Source organism: Ylistrum balloti, unplaced genomic scaffold (genome assembly GCF_031769215.1).
Source record: "Ylistrum balloti isolate Yb309-2 unplaced genomic scaffold, AGI_CSIRO_Ybal_v1 Utg370160, whole genome shotgun sequence".
In the NCBI taxonomy this organism is placed as follows: Eukaryota; Metazoa; Mollusca; class Bivalvia; order Pectinida; family Pectinidae; genus Ylistrum; species Ylistrum balloti.
Genome location: NW_026782156.1, coordinates 707,374 through 734,417, shown reverse-complemented (window position 1 = coordinate 734,417; position 27,044 = coordinate 707,374). Strand labels below are relative to the sequence as shown.

Sequence of the window (27,044 nt, the reverse complement as noted above, 5' to 3'; positions counted from 1 at the left end):
ATGGATATCATAGAAATGACAGATGAACAGGGAAACTGGTACAAGTACAAGCGATACGACGGTAGACCTTACGTTCCACTTGTTTACGGCAATGTCAAGGATCAGCTACAGCTGCTCGACAGCTATGAATTTCGCAATGACGACGTGTTTCTCTGCACATATCCCAAATCAGGTATCATAGCAAAATGTTATATATTTCGTTAGTAGCCATTGCTGTCTCTTGGAAGAATTGTTTAGTTTTTATTAACTTACTTCAATATAAATTATAGCAGTCAAAGGTATTACATAGATTTGTTTGTTCCTTTTGAAAAAAACCGATTTGAACTGAATGTAATCATCCCGTCAGCAAAAAGCTTATACTAGTATTTATATCGCCATATTACCAGTTTTATTTCCTGTCAGTTATCCTCCAATAGGGCAATCGATATGGATGTACGTTGACGGTGAAAAAAAATCAAAAAATTAAATATTCACTATGGGGATTAAGGAAAACTATTTTTATTATATAAACACATAATGATATGTTTTCAAACATAAAACTGTAAGACTCTACTTTTCTGGACTTTTTTTTTGTAGGAACACATTGGGTACACAATATCATCAACATGTTACGGACAGGCTCGATGAAGCACCAAGGCGGACATGAATTGATGGAGTTCCACGATATCAAGAGACTTGATAATATGTCTCATCCTCGAACAATCGCAACTCATATCACTTACAATATACTCCCTTCAACCATCAAATGTGGCGTCGGTAAAATCGTATATGTTATGAGAAACCCAAAAGACGTTTTCGTCTCACTGAAGTGCTTTTTAGGTTTGCTAAAGAAAAATGTCTACGAAGGGGATACAGACGGTCTTCTGAGAATATTTCTTTCGGATGAATGTAAGTTACGTTGTTAATCATTTCAAATCACGAAGTAATTTACATTGTTTAAACGAAATCAGATTTAAAAGAAAAATAAATAGACGCAACAATATTAAAAAAATGAAATGACAGCTATTCAAAATAAGTGTGACTGAAGACATATACCAAAAATACACCAGATGGCAATAATGTTATGTAGGCAATTCGGCTTTGTTTAACACTTGGTTATAGATGTGCGAGTGTCTGTGGCCCCGTCGTCCATGTTAAGTACTGGCCCGCTGTGGCGTATCCTGCTGGCATCCTTAACCGACCGCCTAAATTGGCTGTTTTCCATGTCGACTATTTTGAAGTTTTCCCTATCAATGATAAGAATTTGATTAGTGGAATGATCTCTAAGTGCAGATTTACTTATCTGGGACTGAGAATGTTTTCGCTCTGATCTAGATATTTTTTTTTGATGTCCATTGATTTGGACTCAGAATCTTCTACTTGTTTCTCCGATACAAGATGCGTTGTAGTTCTTGCATCCGATATTGTATATGCATTCTTCGACATTCCTTTTTGGTGTTTTATCCTTAGGGTGGACTAGGATATTTCAGAGAGTCTTGTATGTTTTTTATGGCTATTGAATGCCATGACCACGGTAAATCTTCTGAACGGTTTCCGACAGGCCTTTGATGCAAGAGATGGCAACTTGTCCTTTCGTTTTTTGCTTTTATTTGGTGTTTCGTCTCTTAGTATTTTTGCTTTTATCAAATTCATTGTTAACTTTCTGGATTGCCCAGTCAGGGTACCAACATGTTTTCATGGAGCTATGGGTGTGATTATAAGCTCTTGCTTCTTGTCTTGTTTTTCTGTAACATTCGTTTCACATCTGTTGAGCAAGGTTCGTACAACGCCCAACTTCTGGTGTAAGAGGTGGTGCGATCAGAAGCAAAGGTATTGGTTCGTGTGCGTCCTTTTCCTATTGACCAATACTCTGATAGTACCGTCATCTTTCATTACTAGGAGGTTGTCAAGGAATGGCAAAGCATCATTGATTTCTTCCTTACAGGTAAAACTGATGGTGTTGATGGTATCTTCAGTCAAATTTTTCTGGGATCAAAGATATGGGACATATTGTTTTTTCTGTTAACACCAATTTTGTATCTATGCTCTATACAGTTGGCATTGGAGTCGGCGGTTCTTGGTTCAATCACACAAAGGAGTGGGATAATGCAAAATCAGTGAACACTGCTCTCAACATTCACACTATCAAGTACGAGGACATCAAAAGGGTAGTGTATATATGTCTTTGCTGTCTTTACTGTCAATTGTTTCGGTTGTGAATACCCAGAATTTTTAAAATTCAAATATTAGCAAATATCGATGACGAAGTGTGTTACAATTCAAAGCCAGATTCGTAAAATCTTTATCTCTAAATCGTTTAAATGATATGTGAAATTCAGTGGCAAGCATGGTGTAAACAAACATCAAATTTTCTGGATCACAGTGATTTTGGGGTGAATTAACTTAGAAAATAAACCAAAAAATAATAATAATTAAAAAAAAAAAAAAAAACGTGTTCTAAAAGAAGCATTTTCTACATGTTCTACACAAGAATACGACACGCCAAGTATTCGATGTAGGATCACGAGGTGTCAAAGTAATCAGAAGTGTCAACGTTCAACATTCCTCCCCAAACGCAGAAAACGAAATGCTAGTGTGACAGAGTTCATTATTAATTTCAATGACTCCGCTAGAATTCGAACCTGGGACCTCTGGCATACAAGAGAGAAGTTTTCTCTTACTGGGCGGTATAAAGCGGCTGGTATTTACCAGAGTTACATACCACACCTCCAGGAAATAATTCGCCCTTGAGTTTCCAGGGGTTACAGCGTTGTCTGAAGAACAATGCTAAGTATTATTCATGTGTCTCGACATCAGGGCCAATGTAATAGAGGTCATTATGTTATTTTAAGGCCTCCAGTAGGACTCGAAGCTGGGACCCCTGGCTTGCTAGTCAGATGCTCAGCCGATCGAGCTAAAGAGCAGTTCTCTCCAGCCAAGTGGGGTTACATTGGTGTGAAATAGAACTTTCATAACTAAAAAAGTTTTACAAATAACGGATTATCGATGGTAAATGTCATAGATTTTTAAAATGTATTCTTCATCTCGCATCCCAACTTGTGAACAGAATAGTATCCCATGTTATCATCGCTATGAATACATTTCCTGACATTTTGGAAGCCAGAAAGTAAAAACTTATTTTTCCCTTGCAATTATTTTCCATTGCCTTCAGTGTAATGTATTGGAGACACACAAGTCAATAACATATTTACATAGCAATCTAGATTTAAAAACAGTAGAGTTAAATAATGAATTAAACTATTACAATAAGCTTGTTACTTCCTTTTTAGTTGATATTTTGAAAATTATAGTATTTTTTTTTATTTCATGTTAAGGATCCATATGGGGAAATTGAGAAACTTGCTAAGTTTCTGGAAACAGACAGTAGCGTTACTTTCTTGGACAATATTGTGAAACATATTGAATTTGATAGAATGAAGGAAGAGCACACAAAAAGCGCCGGCGCTACAGAGCAATGGGCGCACCTGTGTGAGAATGGTCGTCTACCGTTGTATCGAAAAGGTAAACTGTATGTAATGACATGTAATGAAAAGTTGATCGACAAACACAATTTGGGTGACAGATCACGATGATAGTCTGTTATAATTTGACTTAATAGGTTAGTAGTTATTTAAATAAAGTGATGCTCAAAATATCATATTATTACCAGTTTCTTATGTGACGTCAGTGAAAATTCTTAATGTAGAAGATATTTTTAGGTGACTACCAACATTGCAGAATTTCTGAGACATAAAAAAAAGCCTTTTACTTCAAACGAAACATCAACTAAAACTCCTGGAATGAACATATTGCTTTTTTGTTCGGTATGCATGTGATTTTCCAAATCTATTTGATGAATGTCAATGCAAATATTTACCGTTTTAATTAATTACTGTTACTGTCCGCAGGAATCATCGGAGATTGGAGGAACATGCTGACTGTTTCACAAAATGAAGTATTTGATGCAGCAATCAAGGACAAATTGTCCACGTGTAATATTGATATTACATACGAGTAAGCAGGATGTTATAAAAATCGGCTTCAATGTATATTAGTATTTTACGCTGAATTCTAGACATTTTAATGTTAATTGTATTTGTTAGCTGTAGATTTTGCAGTTTTTTGGAGTGTGACCAGCAATCACTTGGGATTACCTGATGGCATATTTTCTAAAGGTTCTAAACTGTTTATGTATTATTTACAATTTGTATTTTGTGTTTTAGTTTCTGTTGTGTGATGGTGGTATGGGAATTATAAAATACGTCGTGTACTTTTCTTATGTAGTTTTGATTCTGACGATTAAGTATGACGTCATTAGTAGTGACGTCACAAACGAAAAGCTACAAAAGGATAACTTTGTATTACACTTTGCTAGCCCAAGAGTAGAACATCAATCAATAAGGGATTAATTCCGGAAAAGTCATTTAACTATTCAGCAAATATTTTAAACGAGACGAATAAAAAAGTGTTGAACTCTTCACATTCAATCTGTCTTGTCGTTTTTTATTTTATGGATTACATTTTTACCTGAACCACTCCCGTATTGATTGCTATATATATTCAACCTGTTCATAAATTGAGATATAATAGAAAAATGTTTCATCTTGTTTGATATTTTTGTTAGAAATCACAGAGAAACAAGAACGATATAAGCATACATGTAAGTACATTTCTTGCTCATGTAAAAGGTCATTAAGTTCATGCCGTATGCTAACATAGTACTTGTTAAAGTCCTGTTATTTCTCTTTCTAGTTTATTTTGAAAATTTAAAAGTTATTTAGCTTGAATATTTCGCAGAAATAACAATATTATGTAATGAGAGGAAGAATTAAAGGTTTTATGTTACGTAATTATAAACCGTTCATTACAACTAAATCAATTATCTCCAAATTGATGCTCCTTGAAACAATTCATCAATCCAATAATTTCTTATAATAACCCGTTTTATAATTGTGCTATCCTAGCATCATAGTTATCGTGTTGATTGAGTCTTTTGCATGTCTATTGATGTAAAACGATTGAAAGACACGTTGTACCAGGTAAATAGTTAATTAGGTTGTAGACTAGCATTACTAGCCAGGCACTCTAAAATAACATGTTATTTGCAATATATATATATATATATATTACGTAATCAAGCAACGTTGAGTGTTCGAATATATTGAGAAGTTGTGGTGTTAGTTTTACGTTCAGAATGGTAGCAGTTTATTTCTTCTATTCAAGATAAAATCTACAGACAATAAAATGGCTGTTGATATGGCAGTGTTTAACAACACTACATGCAGCAAACGTGTTTTATAGCTGGACTTAAAAAGTGAATCGATCGAAATGTAAAGGACACGATGTAGACCCATTTGCACATCATGTTCTTGAAATCGAGGAAATAAGGTTTAACAACCTCTGAAATAGAATTTGTTGTAGTCATTTTATTTAGAAGTTATTTACGTTATTAATGTCACCTATGTATGATTTCGTCTTAGTGTGCCTGGGGTCCGTTATTCACAGCTACTCTTCTGCATTAAATCAAATAAAAATAAATGTATACGTGCCCGCTTTAAAAATATATTTAATTAGTTATTTTGCGTGTTTGTTTATTTCTGTTTGGTGATAACTAATGAAACAAAAGTCAAATTTTACGTGTTTGCATCATATCTGTCTACCCTACATCCGCCTTCTCCCCAAATGAATAGTGTTTGTGTTTATAACGTAATAATTCTTAATATACCGAAAAGCCTCACTCAGAACGCCTACTGTAATCGTATATTTAGAAAATATTATGAAAATATATCTCGCGGGGTCGGAAACCTGTTTTATGACCGATATTTCCCGTATTGCCGCAATGTCGACTTCTGATGAGAGATCATTACCAGCATGGTCTTGGTGTGTACTATTTTGAAGGCTCTATGAAATTCGAGAATAATCGTGCCTGTACTTCTCAAGACATAGCGATTGGAAAGTGTAGCTAATAAAATCCAAGGTGGCCGGCCATTTTACTTTTCTGATCAGTCTCGAGATTTGATACTTGGGACACCTATATACAAATTAGAGGAATTGACATCTCAATAATTGTTTACGGCGAACGGATAGACGACGGGTCGACAGACCACGGACGAAGAGCGATTTGGTCAGCACACCATCTGACGTTGGTGGAATTAAGTGTGAGTGTTGGAACTTATTTCTTTCACATGAATGTCATTACCTCTATATATCCTCCCCACCCACCCCCACCTTCCCTTCCCAGTTTAAAAAAAATATATATATATATTTATCTTGCAGAGTAGTTTTCAAGAATATAATATCTCAGTTATTTCGAGATAGTCAAGATATAATTTGTAAACAAAAGGTTGCAATTTGTAAAACAAATACCATTTGATTCATTTTCATATAGTAACATAGAGTTGATAAACAAAAAAATATATCAAACATCAATCAAATAAGCACACATAATTATATATTTGAATGCTAATGGAAACTGAGTCAATTAACAATAATAAACGACAAAAATAATTTTTCCTGCAGCAATAACCGTCCTGTTAATTATTCATTATACAATTTGATTCTAATAAATTCTTTAATTCGATGTATCTCCTCGAACATCTTAAGAAAGTTTTGAAACAATGCAACTCAAAATGCTAAATCAATGAATCATCATAAATTTAAAAAATGCATTCAGTTCCATTCTTCAAATGGACAGCATTTTTCAGTTTAATTTATAATAAGATGCAGTATCCATATAATTGATTAAACTGCATCGCACATCTGTGTTATCCTTCTAGGGCTCGTAAACGTTGTTTAGATCCTAAATTTCAAAGCCATGGAGGCGACTGAGAAAAATAAAAATTGATCGCAAGACGGGGAGGCGCATGCCACGCGTATGTGTATAGTATAAACCTTGTCACACTTAGATTACAACAAGCCGAAAGAGATCCTAACTTCCATGAAAGTTTTCGATATACTTCATCAACCGGCGTCAGTCGGTAACAGACATATATCACAGATTTTGTGATATAATCAACAAGCTCTTGAATATCGGATCGACTGTTAGTGCTGTTATCTGGGAGAGAAAGCATAAAGCTATCAAGAAATGGAACAGGATTGAAACCATCACTCTTTTCATACAGCTTAAACTGAAATGAGAGATCAATGTAAGAAGATTTTAGCATCCCATGAGCCATGGAAAATAACGTTCTTTTTAAAGACACATAGCCTATATGTGTAAAAGTGAAATCGAAGGCTTTGGGGGGAAAGGTAATAAACGTTTGCATTTACGTTGACGGCAATTCATGCAATAATCAGATAAAAACATAATTATATCAGATAGAAATATACATGCTACACTAATAAGATAATATAAGTCTTTCCGACTGCCCTCTATGTATGCCTCCAAAGGAACTTAGAGGAGATGCGTATGGTACTATGCTTCACACCACTGAATGTTTTTTTTTGTATTTGTTGTTTGTTTTTTATCGTTCATTTCCATTTCTTTTTAATTTTTCTTTCCCATGTTTTCCTTTTATCTCTTAATTAAAAGCAGGGGCAACCTGTCACGTTTAATTAGTAGTAATCTAAGATTATTATCATGATATCCGTAAATAAATACAACAAGGATATTGAAAGGTGGAAATTGGTGGAAATTAGGGGAAGCTTTATGGTCTCCATCATATCTCATTTGGAAATATTCTCCGAGTTCTAGAAGTTGGCGATATCTCTTCATTCCACTATTTAATTGATTCACGTGTACTTTCTAGACAATCCATTTAATGAATCTAAATTAATTACGACGTGAATGCACCTTTCCAACTAGATTTTGACGACTACTGTGACTAGTCGTGATTTTCTTCAGTCCCCTCCTAGGTTTCAATAGTTTAGGCCCTTGGCATCAAAGATTAGTCCTAGAAGGACGAAACAGCTGTAAGATTTAGTTTAATGCATTGTTGTGTGAACGATGTTTATATGCGAGTGTTTATGATTACACAAAAGACAAACACGTGAATAACACTTTTTGATACACATGCGAAGTCAGATAAAGAGATAGAGCCAAACAAAGAATATCACTGATGATTAAACTGATGACGTCGACGACGACGACGACGACGACGACGACGATGATGATGATGATGATGATGATGATGATGAAGATGATATCATATGTGTTAATGTTGGTATGTGTGTTTTGTCTTGTTATTTTTGTGTATTATGCAAAGTTTTGTGAGGAAAATGCATCATACTGCTGTTTCGTCCCTACATAACTCGAGATGATGCATCAATTAAAGGGCATCACTTTTGAAGGCTGTGAGACGACTTTGAAAGTGATCGAAATAAAAGTTAAAGACTAGTTTGGGAGCTGTGATAGCCCCATACTTCATATAAATTTCGTAATTTTTATATATCTGATAGTTTTATGATAACGTCAAGTACATGAGTATTTTCTTTTAGTATTCTTTACTTTGACTGGTGTGTGCAATCAAGTTGTACAGGTCTTTAATTTGATGAATACATTATATATGATTCAAAGTGTTGTGATGAAAGTACTTTGATACATATCTCTATGTTGAGTAAACTTCAATCGTATCGCAATAATCTATAGTAACATTCATACTAAATGAAATGGTTAATTAGACAACTGGTTGAAGGGTTATAGTCCCAAGGAATAGAAACTAATCTGATGTAATGTTATTATAAACAGTTTATATACATATACGTATAGAATCTTATATTTGAAACTCCATAAACTTATTATATCTAACATGATACGACTTCCAATGTTTTAATCTAGCATCGCATTAATTTCTGACTGAAATGAAACTTTCCTTTCCTGGCAGTAGCACATTATATGTTACTATTTACCAATGATATGCTACTCAAGATAATTATGTAACCATTTAGAATAATCGGGAAATATATTTTGATGTGTTGTTTACATTTTATCTGGTTTAAAAAAATTAACGTGGCCGTATTTTCAATAATAAAAATGCATTTCATAAGCGTTTTATACAGCTTCTTAGAGCATCGATAATTAGTTTATTTTTTATACGTCTGTCTCGAGGACATCATGATGGATCATTTCCTTTTCAGAAACGTATCTTGTTTCCTGATATTCTAGCTGGCCAACTGTTTTTAAAGTGTATGATGACTTTCATTTTAATGTCTTTTTGCGCAGTTATTGTCTTTTGTTATCGATTTTGAGATCCAATGTTTTGTAGTGTCGTTGATATGATCCAATTTACATCTTACATTCTGCAAATTTATCTTCACAAATTGTATTTTTTATCACTGAGCTTGCAAAACGGTGCGTTAGAATACCAGTTCAGTAATGAATATTTCCACATTTTTGGCACATGTGATGTATCGACTGAACAAGTTTCCTGGTTTTTGTCATTTCGACCAGTTATATTCACACATTGCACGTGTGATAAAACTGGAGGGGAAATAATAATTAATGAAATACTGTTATTTCTAAATTTTAATTCACATATCCAATACATTAAAATTACATAATCTAGTATTAATAAAAAAAAATGTAATCTCAATGCTCTTATGCGCTAAAATGGATTAGTGTATTGGTTTTACCTAAGAGATCCAGCTATGTGGTATTTCCTGTATACTAAGTACAGCTTTTATGGCTCTGTAAAGTCTAGTGATATAAATTGCGTATGAAAAAGCCTAGATCCTACGAGATATTTTACAAGAGTGCAAGCTGAATGCAGCGCATTCACATGCGAATATTTCATTTGAAGAGTATGTATTAGCCTTTGTGAAGGATTTCTGTCTTGTATCTCATTGAGTCTTACAGAACCCAATCGGATGCAGCCTAGGGCCGTCATAGACTAAGATAGCAGTCTTTGATATCCTGATATCTTCTTTTCTCACGTGCATCCTCTTAAGGACGATGTAAAACACATAAATGCATTGGTGGAATCATGAACGCCATGATGCACAAGCAATTACAATAAACTTCTACTAATACCTTGATTGCAAAAAACCAGCATTACACAGCAATACGACCAATGTAAGTGACCATGATATCATTTGATCCCGATAGATGTGTAAAGAGATATTAAATAATATGATGTTTAAATGTTTCAATACAATAGAAGTAGATACATCAGAGCAAAATGAAAGTCTTGTCCTTATAGGCTTCGTACTAAACGTTAAAGGACTTAATTCATGCGTTGAAACCCATTAGTCGACTCAGGGGAAGAATAATGGTTGAAATGGAATAAAGATCTAGATGGGGAGATGCATTTGCTCAATAATCAAATATATAATGAATTATATGATATTTGATCATTTCAAAAGAACAAAAGTGCGCATGTATATACCGAATCGAATTTACTCTGATCATTTAAAATATGGCATACATGTAGAGTAGGAAACTAAACTGTTGTTCCAGTATGTTTGGTAGTTGTGGATGTATATACCGTTTTTGATGATGGTGATGGTAAGTTTGATTGCTGACTGTTGGCATTGCTATTCACTTTTATCACGGCATTTCAATTTCTGTTTGTGTGTTGTTGTCGTTTCTTTTGTTATTGTTGTTGTTGTTGTTGTTGTTGTTGTTGTTGTTGTTGTTGTTGTTGTTGTTGTTGTTGTTGTTAGGGTAATGGTGGAACGAATGGGATGTTGACGGTGTTGTAATTATTGTTGTTTTGGTGGTGGTGATGGTGTTACTGGTAGGGTGATGACAATGTTGAAATTTTTGTTCATATGTATATACCTTATCAATTTGATGGCCCCTCCTAATCCAGCATTGATAGATGCGTTGATACGATAGCCACTTATCCTTAACGCTACTGACATATCAACACAATGTATAGAAGGAACAGCACTCTCTGCATCATATTTATCTGTTAAGGTAGCTTTCGATCGATTAACGCCGAATGATCTAGTCTTCCATACAGGACATATTAATGTATATATGCTTTATCAAACCATATGTACACAAACGGAATAATTCTGTGTCATTCTTAACATGTTTACATTGTTCGATGACCCTGGTTCCCAATTCTTCGTGAGTCACATCTAGGGTCGCTTCTGTTGGTGTTGGTTTTCGCAGAGTAATTAATGCCGATGATGACCAAGTGTGAAATTGACAAAGGTAATCAATAACGTTTCGGGTTAAGAGTGCAAATTAATTTCCTCTTCAAACTGGGTCAATCAATCAGATTCAGGGCGAGGATGCTTTAATTTGTATTCTTATTGAGTTAAGATAAATGCTTCACAAATCATTGGCATTAATTACATCTACAAAGTTATCTACCGGAATTACAGATATGTTCTTGAACAAATCATTGTTTTGGATATATGCCGCCATGTCACCCAACAAAATATTGCTTGGAGTACATTTGAATTTTCTTACTCTTTCCACATTTTCTATAGAAAGTAATTTAAAAAGTAAATAACGTATCAGCTGGAGTTTACAGTAAGTCCTTTAACCATTCCTCCTCGTTAAGAAAATTGAGTCACATTAAACGTTTTGTAGACAAATGTTACAATGCATGAGTAGATTGGATAGATAATATACAAGGGAAATTCAATCATTTTTACAAGCGATTGAGGAAATCGTCATTGAAAACCTTCTTCTGATTGGCAACCTAGGTACGTTTTTTTAAATCTCTGCTATGAATATGTTATCAAGCGTACTTGAAAAAGTAAGGTTTACAACTGTTCTACTTAATTGAATTTGTTATCAAAGGTAAATAAGATTGATGAAAGTACAATCAAATCAGTATTATGTTTCAGATTTAAGGAACTCCAGCTTTTTTGTATTTAGCCTGCATGCAGTTTATATTGATTTAATCATTTTTCAGATAATTTATTCCTGAGCAAAGCTAGAGTGTACTTTAGATATCAACGATTTTTACACACTTGTAAGCAGGTAATGTTTTGGCGAATAAACTTATTGCATTGAGTGTTTACACACTTCATAGCCAGTTATTTTCGCGAGGATAGTAGTTTTACTATTCCGCGGTGCATTTACTTGATTGCGAAAAATTGAAACAAGTAAATAAGATGTCCTTTTACAAAGGCGACTTTATGTCGTCCCTTAAAAAAAACACAAGTTGGCAGAACCGACTAGATGGTTAATTCATTTTGAGCATTCCTACTCTCCCCATCAAATAACTACTAACTGCAGTATCTTGTACATAAAACAACAAATCATATTTTTCTGATTTATCTATTTTTGTAATCATGTAAAAAGTTAGATAATGCTTTACCACGGCCCATCTTTTAAGAACACAGCAGGAGCCGACTTGTTATTTTGAACAGAAGCAGAGCGTTCAGAAGACACCTTCCACACACACACACACACACACACACACACACACACACACACACACACACACACACACACACACACACACACACACACACACACACACACACACACACACACACACACACACACACACACACACACACATATATATATATATATATACCTTTCGTATGTTTATGTTACATGTCCTGCAATGGTATAGATTTACGTCCCTCAAGTTTGAATATTTGTCAATTAAATAATACTGTTTAGGGGTTAAACGGTTTCTTCATAACAGAGCACTTCGTCCTTCCTTGTTTTTTTTACACAGAGACGCCTGAAAACGTACAAGAAGAATAAGACCATGTGTTCTGAAAGAGTAAGCGTCTTCTGCTGCATCGACGGCAGCTGCAATATGAATTTGTTAAGCCAAGTAAGTAATGTCTCGTTCTCAAATGAGAACAAGGAATACGACGAATACAACTAACTAACATCAGACGTGTCCAGTTTTATAATCCGCAAAGAAACATAATACTTTTCAATGATATCACTACGAACACTATAAACTTTCTCCAAAATTTTCTTCAACTTTCATCTTTTGAAATCATTTGTTACAAGTTTGTTCGTCGATTGACGTCTTCTTGCAAGGAAGCCGTGATAATAGGAACAAGCCATTGAACATCGAATCAACTGCGACATGTAAAAGTCACAGCTTGCTGATGCAAGAGTGTTGATCTATAGCACTGGAAGATTAACAGTTGGTAAATTGAAATCATCACGCTTATCACATATCGTGTTTTTTCATTGTAGGTAAAGTTCAAGATCAGCGACTGATGTAGAAGAGTCTGCCATGTCCTTTTATTTCCAATTATGGTAGGTATAAACGATAAACGCGAAAAAATATCTTGGTATTTAAAGACAAGACGTTATCAATATATCTGAAAGTGAAAGTTAACGGCTTTGCAAGGTCTTTGTGGCCTGTTTTGAATAGCTCTTTGATAAATTAAACCTCGTATGAAAAAAGTCGATATATGGAAGAAACGACATTCTTTATATAATTAAATGTGGCTTTCACACCCACTCGAATAAACGCCAGTAAAATTGCAATTAAGCCAACTCGTTCAAATAATTTCACTATACATTTAAGGTCATTGTTATATAAATAACAAATTACTTCATATGTTGAAGGAATTTTCAATTAATCTAGATGTGTGAATATGTTGTAATGTATTACTTCTTAAGGTCATATTAGCCTTCGACAATCATTAAAAAAACCTTTCACCATCCCCGTTATTTGTTCTATAATATTTGATGCTAGTTTCTTGCAAAGTGTAAAGTGTTTTACACGTCAGTCCTCATTAACCGCCTTTTTTCTATTTATAGGTTATCACTCGCAATGCAATGTCAGCTACAGCAATAGAGGTTTGAAACAAAATCAACAGTCTCACTCGACATTGACAATACGAAATTAAATATAAGCCAACGAAATGTTTATATAGATACCCTTAAAATCAAATAGATAATTAGAATAATGATGAATAAAGAACCATTTTTTGATGACATATACTTTGTGATTATCTTCATGGAATAATGAATATTGTAATCTTATTCTCGAATATCTTACTTAATTGATATGAATACGATTATAACCTTGTTCTTGTTTAAGAACGTGGCATTATTTTTATTTATCTAAATATACATCTTCGAAACAGAAGACGTTTACCCTTCCAGAACGCTGGTTATGGCTAGTGTGTAACCTCGTGTATATTCACACCAAACAGGTTCTGACCTTGTGATAATACATTCCATTACACAAACAATAAATTCACTATACTTCATGGATTAAATACCATTCATTGCCTGTACCAATCTTATTATAAGGATTTCTATTGAAGAAAGTATTCCGATTTTTTCCCTAATTGAGGTATTGATTATTTGAGATGTCTCATTTCAGTCGAGGAATATCTATAGGAAACCATAATGGTTTTGTTATCACCATGGGATATTTAAGAATGTGAAGTAGATTTTAGAGATCAGATCATATCCTATCAATGCTTAGTATTGCAACTTGATGAAGGAAAAAATATCTATATAAAAGCAACGACCATCATTTGAACTCATTTAAACAAAATTCAAGGCTAAGATTTAAATGAATAGAATAAAGCAGATTTCCACTCAGTCATGCTGAATACAAAACCAACTTGAAATGATAAACAGACACCATATAACGGTAAATGTCAAAAGCTAACACAGTAAAAGCCTCTGGTCATTCGATACTATAAAGAGAATCTGGTTTAGCCCGCATTTTCCTGATAACTGGCAATTGGTTTACAATCAACTGAAAAATAAGAAATAAAAAAGTCTTACAGTTGTCAATAAGTTTTGAATTTCCCGAGGCGTATTCTGAATGAAGCTGAAACATTTAGGATTTCTAATAATTTAGATCTCGGCACGGTTTCAATTGGCAACCTGATCGTTCATGAAAGAGGATATGTGCGCCTTGAACGAAATCAAATTAAATCGACTATAAGACTGAAACTATGAATATTCGTTCAACATCTAACAAACAGACATGCCTAAAATAAATGTAATGGCCAAAGCGGTATATTGATTTGTTTAAAAATCACCACGAAAATATCAACATGGCAACATAATTATAATTCAAACTCAAATTTCATAAAACTAGGGCAAAATATGAAAAAAGAAAGATTTACAGGGAAACTCCTGTAAAAATCCAAGGAAAATAAGGTGTTCCGTCTACTGCTTCTTCGACGACACCAGCCATGTAAACCTTGGTCAATCCAAGTAAGTAATGAAGTTATTTTATGTTTCATTGCCATTAATGGTCCTAGAGAAACATAACTTCTCATTGATGCAGTGAGATGCTTCTAATTCTCAGTTTTGTTTTGAAAGATGTTACCACAGGAACACATGCTTTTTATACAATCCAAACTAGCGTTTAGCTGGCAGGCACATAAAAATTGAACGTAGATGTAAGATTGAATTAATTAAATGCGATCAATAGCTTGATATGTCACTATTTTACATTAGTTACATGTAATAGACGAGTGACATACTAGGCACGAGTGAAAGGTTCTCTTTGCCATTTAACTGATAACTCATAACGCATAATGAAATAAAGAATATTAAATAAATTTCTCGACAAGACAGACTTATTTCGATTTGGACGGTTTAACTTTCACCACCGAGACAATGATGTGGCGTCATGAAGACATGGCTTATTTATGACGACACAACTTATTTATTACACATGTGTCTTACGATATTCATGTCATAGCCATATGTCTTGACACATCAGGTCAGTTGTGTGATAAATCTTATTTAACAGCGATTATTCAATTGAATACTGTTAATGTGTATACAGTAAACGAAAAATGTTCTTTCAAGTGAAAATTTGATAAAAGATTACACAACAATTCACCGGAGCAAGCATCCCGTATCCGTTTATTTGTTTGACCTACAGAAGAAAGTCCACAACCAAGTAATGGAATGTTGATGTTTTACTTGACATATTGTGTATTCTTGACTTGCCTTCCTTGTATATCGTGTATACGATTTCTATGATAGAACGGACTACTGATAGGGAATTTCTCTATGTAATGTTTTAGGGTCTACGTGTAAGTATTTCTTTTGTTAATATTCGTTTTGTCACATTTCAATTTAGATTAAATGCATGTAGTGTTAACCTACCGGTATTTTGTTTTAATGGCCGCCATCATGACCTTATCTGAAAATATTTACTTCCAATAGTTTCCCTTTCCCTGTTCATTTATTTATTTATAATGGAAAGATTTCATTTTTTTGAATTGGTTTCAATATAAAACCTGAGGTAAACAGGTTGTAATTTTTCACTAAAGTCATGAAACTGACAATTGTCCTCTTTGTTTTTATGTATAATGTGAATTTTCTTCTATTCGTGCTTTGATGACTTTATGTCATTCTTAAAAAAACCTAAAGAGCCACTAGAAATAACAATGCTTATAATATTTCTTTCTTGTGGGTTTTGTTTACGCATTCGTGTAATTTAGGGAAAAGGTCAACACCTATTAATTTTCTTCAAAATTTGAATTGGCATGTTATTGTTTCTAAACAATCGCAGAAACCGAAGTCAGATTAATGTAGAAACTAAATACCACATGCGCGTTAAAGACTTCCTAAATCCTAAATATAGGAACAAACTCGCGTGTTATTTGCTTTGTCGTAATAAGAGATGGTACTTCGGAGAGGAACATGCAATTACTCATATTCTGAAACTACAACGTCGTAAACTATGTGGACAGCTATTGCAATACATTACAATCGGAACGTGGTGAAGAAAATGTGATACAGTGCGATGAAATGAAGGGCATGCAAACATCAACGAACAATCGAAACAGACGTCAAATTTTGCATTCGATGTTTGAATATAAAATTTTAAAAACTGGGAGGTTATAAGACCTCAAAGAATAATATATTCTACCTTTTGGCGTAAACATGGATTTCGTTGTTTTGTTTTTTGTTGTTTTGTTGTTTTTTTCTTTTTTGTTTTTTTGGTTTTTTTTTTTTTTTTTTTTTTTTTTTTTTTTTTGTTTTTTTTTTTTTTGTTTTTTTGTTTTTTTGTTTTTTTTATTGTTTTTTTTTTTTTTTTAAATGGGGAATCATTTGAATAACCCTAGACGCCTGCATTATATCATTTAACGTATCTTTGAATTGTATGCATTTACACCTTAAGAAACAAAATGTGTGGTATTACCAATTAACGCTTTCAAAACGATACTTAAAACAAGTATATCAAATGCCAAGAGGACTTTCCCAAAATATCTATTGTTTTCTATTAAAGTTTTGAGTCCAAAGCATTATGATTTTTTGACGTAATTCTTAAACTTTCTCAAGGATTTCTTATCATTGGCTATAATGAAAAAGAAGCTAATGACATTCTGTACAAGCAAGGAAATTTTATTGAATCCAAGGAAAAAACTGACCAATTACACTCTGATACGCTCTTGCGACCTCGAGATTCGTTTGATGTATATGAAAGGATCAAACTATTCTCATCGTCTTGTCCACAAGGTGCTGCACATGGAACCTTCAATTTGTCATGACATATACCAAGGATTCAGAAAGCGAAAGTGATTGTTACCCTTGCAGTATCGAGGATGTCGATTTGTGAGATTTTTTGATTTTTGGTTTTTTGACTATATCACGGACTACACAACACTGTAAACGTGTCTTTGTGTTACTATCTTGATCTGTAATAAAGACGCTTGCAAATCACGTTATATTCGTTAGTAAACTTTTCATTTCTCCTGTTTCCCAATCTGTGGATATTTATCCCTCTACATTTTTACTAATGATGAAAAGGGTCGTTTACATCACGTTTACGTGACATTCATTAAAATAATATGCTATTTTTGAAAGGCTTGGTGCTATAAATCACCAATGCGGAGGAACTGAACTACAGCATCAGGAAAATCACATGATATTTGCAGGAAATTGTCTGTTATAAAAAATCTTTAATTTCTAGCATTGTCTTGAGCAGACTGATCATTATTTTCATATCTGCCTTACTGTGCGATTTTTTCATAGATGTGTTCATAGTAAGTTTGAAACTTGAAACTAGATACAAAGTCTATTTGAATGACTATTTCGATTTTTTGCCATCTTCTTTACTAAAATTTTCATTACTTTATCAATGTGAATGATAATCTGACAAAAACCAACAAATCTGAAACATTACTATGTATTCGATTAAACTTTCTGTTCAGTTAAAACATTTAATTCTTATAACGAAAACTGATATCCAGATTTTCTATGCGGGGGCAACTGATAAGTATGGTTAGAATTTGTGTTCCAAAAGGGAAAGTGGCCCTCTGTTGCTTCCTCGAACACATTCGCAGATACATCATGGTAGATCAAGGTAAACATTGCTACGTTCTCAAATAAGAGTCATGTTTATAACGATGAAACCACCAGGTATGTTAACGAGCTTAGTGCATATTCAATTTTATACTTCATATTTCATAAGGAATATGATATTTTCAAGTGTAATCATTATGGCGACTATAACATTTTCCTATAGTTTTCTTCAACCTTGATGAGATTCTCTCCATGTCCCGTGTTGTTAATACATCTGTCAGTTGTCAACTCCTTTCTCGGGAATCGAAGAAATTGGAACAAAGGCCTTCGATATCGAATCAAATGCGACAGCTTATTTTTATCCTTCGATGAATTGTCATTCTTGTGGTAATGTAATGTAATTATTATAAATACGGTACACCGGATCCGGGTTCATAATGTTAACGTTAGTAGGGCGGAAGGAAAAATCTGTTTTGCGTTTACAGCGTGTTAATGTACATGTATATAAAGTGCGTGCAGATGAGTACAGTTCATACCAGAGAATATTACACATATTTTGCTTAGCCATGGCTATGTAATTAGTGCAGACTGTTTGTGTTTAGAAGTTAATATTATTATGCAAACCGCTAATATATATTAGCACAGTCGGTTAGGCATAAAAATAATAGTGGTAAGTTATGACATGCAAAATGCTGGGAAAATGAATAGTAAATATGTAATTTAGCTATATGTATATATATGTGTGATATAACAGGACACAATAGTTAGATATAGTAATATTTGTGTCGTTCCAGCTAAATAAATGTACCTTAGATGCAGTCCTGTGAGGACAAGAAAACGATATGTAAAAATAGTCCTTTTTCGGCAAGACGGCCATTTATACTGTCATGTGTGGGCAGTTCTACTGCTGTATGTGGTCCTGTGTGGACAGCTGTATGATTCATTATCTGTGTGGACAATGATGTAATTCATCCAGATGTCCTGTGTGGACAGATGATCTGTTGACTGTCCTGATAGATGTGATGGATGTCCTTCGTGGGCAAGTCGTTACATAGATGAGCCTATTAGTAACTTATACCGTCTGTGTATGAGCAGATCACCATATTTCTGTATCGTGGAGTATTGCGAGTGGAGCAGCCATCCTCAAAGGGAAGGATTTAGAGAATATACGTGGACATTTCCGTGTCGAACGTTGTTTAAATGACTACTGAATGACTGCAATGTTTAGACAAATTACATAGGTGTATGTAAATGATAATAGGGTAAGAGTGTGCTTGGTTATGGGAGTGGTATGGTGAGTGATGTGTATCTGGGTATACATAGTGTAATAAAGTCTGGTAGATATTCTATATTTGGTGCTTGTGCCATTTTTATATCAGCGATGCTAGTCGTGCTCGTCCAGGTTACAATGAATAAAAAACGGATAATTTCATTTTTAACTGATGTGCTGTACAGACTGAATTTCCGTTGATCTTAGAAGATGAATTATACATGAAGCTATTATGATGTAACCACGAGTGCTGACAACCCATATTCTTTACACACGTTTTTGTTTGTATAAATGTGGAAGATGTTTCTACCGATACTAAATGATCTATGACTACTGCTGTTTTTGACAACATGATGTATAAACTACTGTGGTCTGTAGGATTTACTGCTTGATTCCACACCCACCACCTTTACGTCGTTACAACACAAAACCTATTTATTGGAAGAGGTAACATGAAATACCGTCTACTCGATGTCACATTGAAGCTCTGGTTAAATTCAATTCAATACAACAGTCTTCAGCGATTAATACGACTTAAAGTATCGTAAGCTTGATTCGGGAAATGGTCACTGACATTGATCAGGGATATTTCTTCTAATTTGCACTAGTTAAATTCACAGGTTCATGTGATCTCGTCCATTTTCCGCAGTGAAATAATTCCTTGACTAATGTCAAAACATATCCCCTGCGTCCTAACTTCCTCCTCAACACTTGCACAGCTAGCATTATTCCCAGTGAAACCTCTTATATTGCATGATAATGCAAATGTGTGTCGTGTAGAGTACAGATGTAGTCATCATCGTTGGCATCCGTCATGTTAGTTGTTTTGAAGTATCAGTTACATGTGATATTCTAATAAGTAACCCGTTTTATGTGACTAAAACTGAATTACTGTTCTAATAATAAAAATATCTTGAACAATCAAAATGACACTTTTTATTTGCTACTGTCTATTTTGTACTTTTTGTACTTACTTATTGTCTTTGTACACTCTTTAGCTTAATTAATATCTGTCATCATTTTTCCAATTTTATAACCAGTGTTAAAAGCATGTGTAAAATTGTAGAGAGTGCGTTCCGTAGCTTTACAGCTAATTACGCGAACTCTCACCTTAGGCATTTCCCTATGACATTTACTAAGTCAAATGATTCACAATATGGGTCTGTTGTAATAATGTTTTTTTAATCCTACTATTCTAAATACTACTGCGTAGAATTATTACTTCAAAATATATGTTCGTTGATTTCGTTCGAATTTGGAAAATTATACTAACTCAACTGAAAATCAACAGGCAATTTACTGTAACAGTACCGTCATAAATGTAGGAATTGAAGAAGACAAGAAAACTCGCATCCTAAAGCACATTTTTGGAAGCAGAATTGTTTGAAGATTTGTCAACAAATAGACAAGCAGTGAATCTGTGACTTCGATGCTGAATTAATCCAGAATGATCGACATTATTTTACACTGGCAATGGATATTCAACTGCTCCTTTAAATGATTTTAAATGTCTTCTAAGACAAAAGATATTTCTAAATAATAGTAATACTGTAATTCAATAATGTAAAATCAGCATTTAGCATGTGATATGCAAGTCCATTCTGGGTCTAAAAAAGATTACGTTTGGAATTTGGTTTTGATTAATTGTGTTGCTATGCTATTCTCTAGCCTACCTTGCCTACCAAGCAGATCGCCAATCGTCAATTACTTCAACAGAGTTTCGCAATATGTAGAAAATTTCTTTAAAATGTTAGCTGAGTTATTTGTAAATTATGATGATAATCATCATTTAACTGTCTTACCGTTGTGGTCACCAAGAAAACCCATCAATTAGCTATGTCTTGTATCTTCTCCGTCCAACGATACTCTAGACTTGTGAACTGCCTCTTAAAATGAGTAACGCTTTCTGTCATGCGATCTGTTTCTACGAAATGACAACACCCTTCGATGATACATAGTGTTATCTGCGTTTTATTCCTCTATTGGCGTCAGCGAAAAAGCCTTGTCTTCATGTCTAAATAATATGTCATGGTTTCACCTTCTCTGTGCCGAAAAAAAACTTTGTACGTCATGCGTCGATTTTAACATTTTCAACTTCTTATCAAATTCAACTTCTTTTCAAATACCTCTGAACTGCTTTCAATGAAATTTTGCAGAAACCTTCCCTGGCCTTAGATGAGCTAAATAGTAATTGTACAATCCCCACCTCACAAGGGCCTAAGAGGCGGTGTCAATAGGGGTCAAATTGACTCAGATTCCAAAAATCTTTTTCTCAACACCTAGGTATGGTAGATTAAATGTTGTTCATGAATGGAAGCATCCTAAGGTGCTTTATAAAAAAAATCGTGGCCTAGGGTCTCACATTACACCGTAGGGAGGAGATAAAGTTTACTATAGTTTATGTAGGAAAAATAGATTTTTGACTATAGTTTGTTAAATGTCCATTGGAAAGCTCTCAATTTGTTTAGAATTATGAGCAGTGGATGACGGCTAGATGATATGCATATATTGATACTGACTGACCCCTGCGGCTGATGGGGAAAAGAGAAAGAATGAAATAATCTTCATAGATGTAAGCGTCTGAAGGTGCCTTACCAAAATGGGTGTCACATTTCTTCAGATGATGAGGTTAATCTTACTATTATCTTTATAGAATAACTGAAATTTTGGGCATAATGTTGTTTATTTCCCATTGCAAATTACTATAGGACGGCAGTTCTTTGATGGTATGCATCTAGAGACACTGGCTTACTATCATCAATGTCACAATTTCTTTAAAATGACACTTAAAAGCTACTTATCCTTTAATCTTTATAATCAATATTGCTTATCTCAGGCGCCAGTCAAGGCTGCTAGGCTTCTTGTTTAAACACAAATAAAAATTACATAAATAAAAGAGAAATATATTATAATTCGGTAAAATTTTACTCTGTGTTTCCATCTGAGCGCTTTACCGATTTGATTAAATAAATAAAAGTTTAAAGTATATCATCGAAATTGAGAAGCTATGTATATTATTAAAGGAATAGTTATAGTAAAAATCCAACCGCAATTTAATAACAACACAATATTATACACGAGTCAGACCCTACGCCTACCAAATAAAAGTCTTAATGTGATCAAGAAGAATTTGCTTCCATTTCAAACAAGCACGTAAATTTTAATTGATTATTCTGGTGAATTTAACCAAAGAATTGTCTGAAGCTATTTGCCAATCTCAATGAGGTATAATCTATATCGTTCTCTGTATGTAATCTATCTGGAAACATTGGCTGCCACCGTTGATCTCTGATCTGTTTTTTTCTCTTCTAATCAGTATACATGATAATGCAGTAAAGTACCCATGTGAGATATGAAATCCTTTTGATCTTTGAAATGTCTGAGACATAACACATGCCTTGTTCGTTTCTACTTTGGAATATCTCATATACATCATGAAACAAAATCTTAATTGATCAGTCGAGTACTCTTCGACTCGTACTGTAACATACTAATATACACTGTACTTTCTCTCTATTATCCACACATCGCTTTACATTCTCACACACAGTCGCAGACATAATGAGCTCTCACGTTAGGAGTCAGTTTGTCAAGCTAGTACCATCTTCCATATTGAAAGAAAATGCCTACATAAGAAACAACTCGGGTTTAACATTCATCAAACAGTCCCCATAATCGTGCTACAGCTCAAAGCTTTTACCCAAGATCGAATAATCAGTCTCCAAACAACACTTAAATCAATTTCTTAATAAGCTAAGAGTTCACCTTAGTGAATAACACCTTTCAAAGCACGTTTCAATACATCTGAATTACATAGATAATAGTCAAATAATGAATAAAACTGCATTATCGACATTGGTTTCTCTGTTAGACATGAACACAGTTGATGGCATAAAACTTTTTTTCAGTTTATTCCAATCGTGGTATAAATGTTTCTTTTTACACTGGACAAAAAAGTAAAGGATCATAGAATTTAAACAACAATGTATTTGTTACTTACATAAAAAGTAGTAAATCTTTAAAGTTTATGATTACACATTCAGGTTTAAAGGTTTGCACCTGCTACAAGAATAAAATAACAATTAGTAACAATAACTTGCAAATCAATGTGTTCCCGATGATGGATAACCTGAATCAAAAGGATGGTAGAGATTAACCTACGTTGATCCTGATTGCTGCTCTGCAACGTCTGCGCATGCTCTTTATTAGTCATCGATGGTAGCTAATCTTTTGGATACGTTGTCATTCCTCCTGCAGTGCCGTCATAAGTTCTTGAACGTTTTGTGGAGGGTTAGTGCAATCCTAAACCTGGTCCTTCGAGGTGTCCCAAGCCTGTTCAGTCAGGAGAAAAAACTGGACCACTTCATATCAACAATGGTCGGTCACCACACGAGCACGGTAAGATTAGCATTAGACAACTTCCGGACAAGGCCTAACGGTATAGTGTAGATTCTCATCCCTAGCGAACAGCAGTTAACGATCCAAATGTCGATGACGCAGAAATCTGAATGGAAGACAATACTGGTACTTGCTCAAACCATTTCTGATCTAATGCCAAAGCGGTCATGTTAAGTAATACAGCAGTCAGTAAAACGTCCACCCTTCTTTAACTTCCATACCCTCCTCTTTTAGTAATGAACGTCAACGCAAAGTCTGACTCGCCAATGAAGAGGACAGATCACCAAAGACGCAACTTCCAGTTTAAATTTTGAGCAGCTCATTGCAGTCCAGCTTGTCGATGGTACTTATTAAAATTCGGCCTCACGCAAAACTTCGAGCCAATAAGCCATGAACTCCTGAGATTTGTGACCTGTTGAATTTCATTATTTAAAGAAATAGCATTCACATACCACTAATGTCGTGCCAAATTGCAGATGAATCGATACCGCCGAACTATCGTAGAGCGAGGCGTCTAGATCTGGGTCATTGGTGGACAGTATTTGTTTGTCAATAGCTATGCCATAGACAACCAAACACACTCTGAGAAACATTAAAGTGTACGGTCACATTTCTCTGATCATCTTGCAATAAGGCTGTACCTCGTGTGGCTTCCATATCACTTACATGTCTTCATATTATTCGTTATGTTTCAATTCGCTAAAACACATTCGCAAAGGTCTAAAATGCAGTAGGTTTTAGTTAAAGATTTGAAGAAAAAAAAAAAAGCAAAAATTAATAAATAAAAATAAATGGCTCTCAAAATTTCACCAGAAGTCATCAATCTGTCACTTTTTTCCACACCATCGAAGTTCACTAGTGAGGTACAGATTAACCTCTTGTATACACCTTCACCAACACTCCGGGTATCCTTTTCAACACTTCAGGTAGCCTTGTCACCACTTTATGGTTTTCATATCCTGTATACGATAGTTGTAATGACCAATCAATACCTAATGAGTTGAATAACGCCCACCTACCGTGGTAGAATGAAAATGCCGTTTTAAAGACTCAATACTTGGTATTATATGTGTTACATACTTTGCGTTGTAGAAACAATTATTTTCATTTACTATCTTGTTTTGTTGCAATAGGGTTTTACGTGTGTTTCCTTTGTAAGCTGCGGTGCTAAGTCATACGATGATACAATTCTTGTACATTACAGATGTCATTCAGTGTATCATAGATCATTTTACATTGAAAAAGGTCACCGTACGGCTGTTGTAGTAACGCGCCATCTGTTATTTACATACCAGATCCATGTTGCTAGATATTTATCAGTTCGGATTTCGTCTTTTCAATCCTTCCATTTCTTTATGGCTCGATAGCTTTTTTTCTAATGTTTTAATTATGATAGAAATGATTTTTACATCTTCCTTCTGTACATTCCTCTTGCAAAATCTTGACGCTTTCTCACATTTCTGAACATTATTCAATTATCATTTTGGTTGTCTCGTTCACAATATATATTTCAACCATCCAAAAAAAAACCTTTACACGAAGAAAGTTTTTTTGAATGGCCATCCCTCCCCTCATATGACTTAATAATGGCGCGTTACAATCGACCTAGAATCAAAGCGAAAATAAACTACCCACAACATATTCATGTTGGTTTCCTATACAATCAATCAATAACAATGTTTGCACAATAGAGTGAACGCGCCGAGCAGGATGTTTCCATAGTAGCAAATCAAGTTAAACTAACAATTATTTACAGTTTAATAACTTGGTGTGATAATGTCGTTTTATATTAAGAAACTGGTGCATTTGGGAGATTCAACAAGATTTAAACATTAAAACTGTACACGGGAATATGTCATCACAATTCGTCAATTGTAATCAATAAAAATTCCACAAAGTTGCTATTGTTGCAATCCGATTGTGTTTGTGTCAAAAGCGATATTCCGGGATCATGGGTTTTTTTTCTTTGCGAGTCCAATCATTACATTAGAAAGTGATCCGGTCCATTTTCCACGATAACTGCCTTTGATCTCTGAAAGCTTTCTGATATTATCACGGTATCGGTCCATATTCATTTGAAATTACATTCATTAAGATATGTTTGTACAGATATATTAGGTTGTGAACTTTGGTGATATTTCTGTTGTAGTAGTTCAGGAGGGTTTCCCAAGCGATGAATGTCATGACGTCATGAGGTTTGAGAATAGGCAATCAGGTTTACAACAAATTAAATCCACAGGTGCTCAAGAAGTTTTGTCAGAGATGGATGACAGAAGGCGAAGAGAAAAGAACATTTTAGTCTTTGGAGTCAAAGAACAAACCAGCTCAGATGGAAAGGAAAGAAAGGGGAAGGACGAAAAAGAAATTGAAGAGATGCTCAGAGCCAGTAGTCTTCCTTCAGAAGCTCGAAAATGTGTTACCAAAATATTTCGCCTTGGTAAATTTGATAAGGAAAAAGAAGACCAATTTTAATGTCTTTTGGAACATCAGAAGATAAAGGACTTCTCTTCAAGAACATCAAAGAATTATGATTGTTATGAGTCAATTCAGATTAAAATGACTCGACCAAGGCCGGGGGAGAGAAAGAAGCAGCGCTTAGAGATGAAGCAAAGAGGAAAAGCAAGGAATCGGGGGAATTTATTTTCCGAGTCAGAGGCCCTCCCTGGAATTTGATAAATAGTGAAACAGCAAAGGCAGAAGACAAAAAGAAAATTTTGAACTCTAATGATTACTTAAACGAGTGATAGTTGATTATCATCGTTATCTAACTCGAGTTAGTTAATTTTCAAATTTAGAGCCTCGTGTCTTTTCTAAATTTGAAAATTAACTAACGAGACTTTGATAACGATGATAATCAACTGTCACGAGTTGTAGAACTTCTTTCTACCATAACATTTCAACGTAAAAAATATATATATTGTGTACAACATTGTTTCGCTCCCATTGGCACCTTTGCGTAAGAATACATCGTAGGTTGTCTGATTGGCTCATTAATATGCAAAAAGAGACAAAATCGCTATTTTTGATGCAGGAGACTTATTTATTCAGTAATATTGTTTGGAAATATCCCTTAACATTAGTTCATTGGAACACGTTACAAAATTACACGAATTGTTTATCTTTTAAAAAAAATAATTTGGAATTAGATTTTATTGCGGATAAGAGTAGTGCTTCTTCGCGGGAAAATGTGAATGCAGACACGATTAAGCTGGCGTGTAATTTCGAGAACTTCTGATCACTTTCATCAGAACTGTACATCACAATATCAAAGGCTGGGAAACC

General features: G+C 34.3%; 1 protein-coding gene across 1 annotated transcript; it reads left to right on the top strand.

Annotated features, from left to right (window-relative positions):
• Positions 1 to 26,234, top strand: LOC132550982 (sulfotransferase 1C3-like). The gene is made up of 6 exons (XM_060215083.1): positions 1 to 172; positions 577 to 888; positions 2,035 to 2,147; positions 3,315 to 3,501; positions 3,888 to 3,971; positions 25,912 to 26,234. The coding sequence occupies exons 1-6, from the start codon at positions 1 to 3 to the stop codon at positions 26,232 to 26,234; spliced, it is 1,191 nt and encodes a 396-aa protein (XP_060071066.1).
• Positions 26,235 to 27,044: the final 810 nt, after the last annotated feature.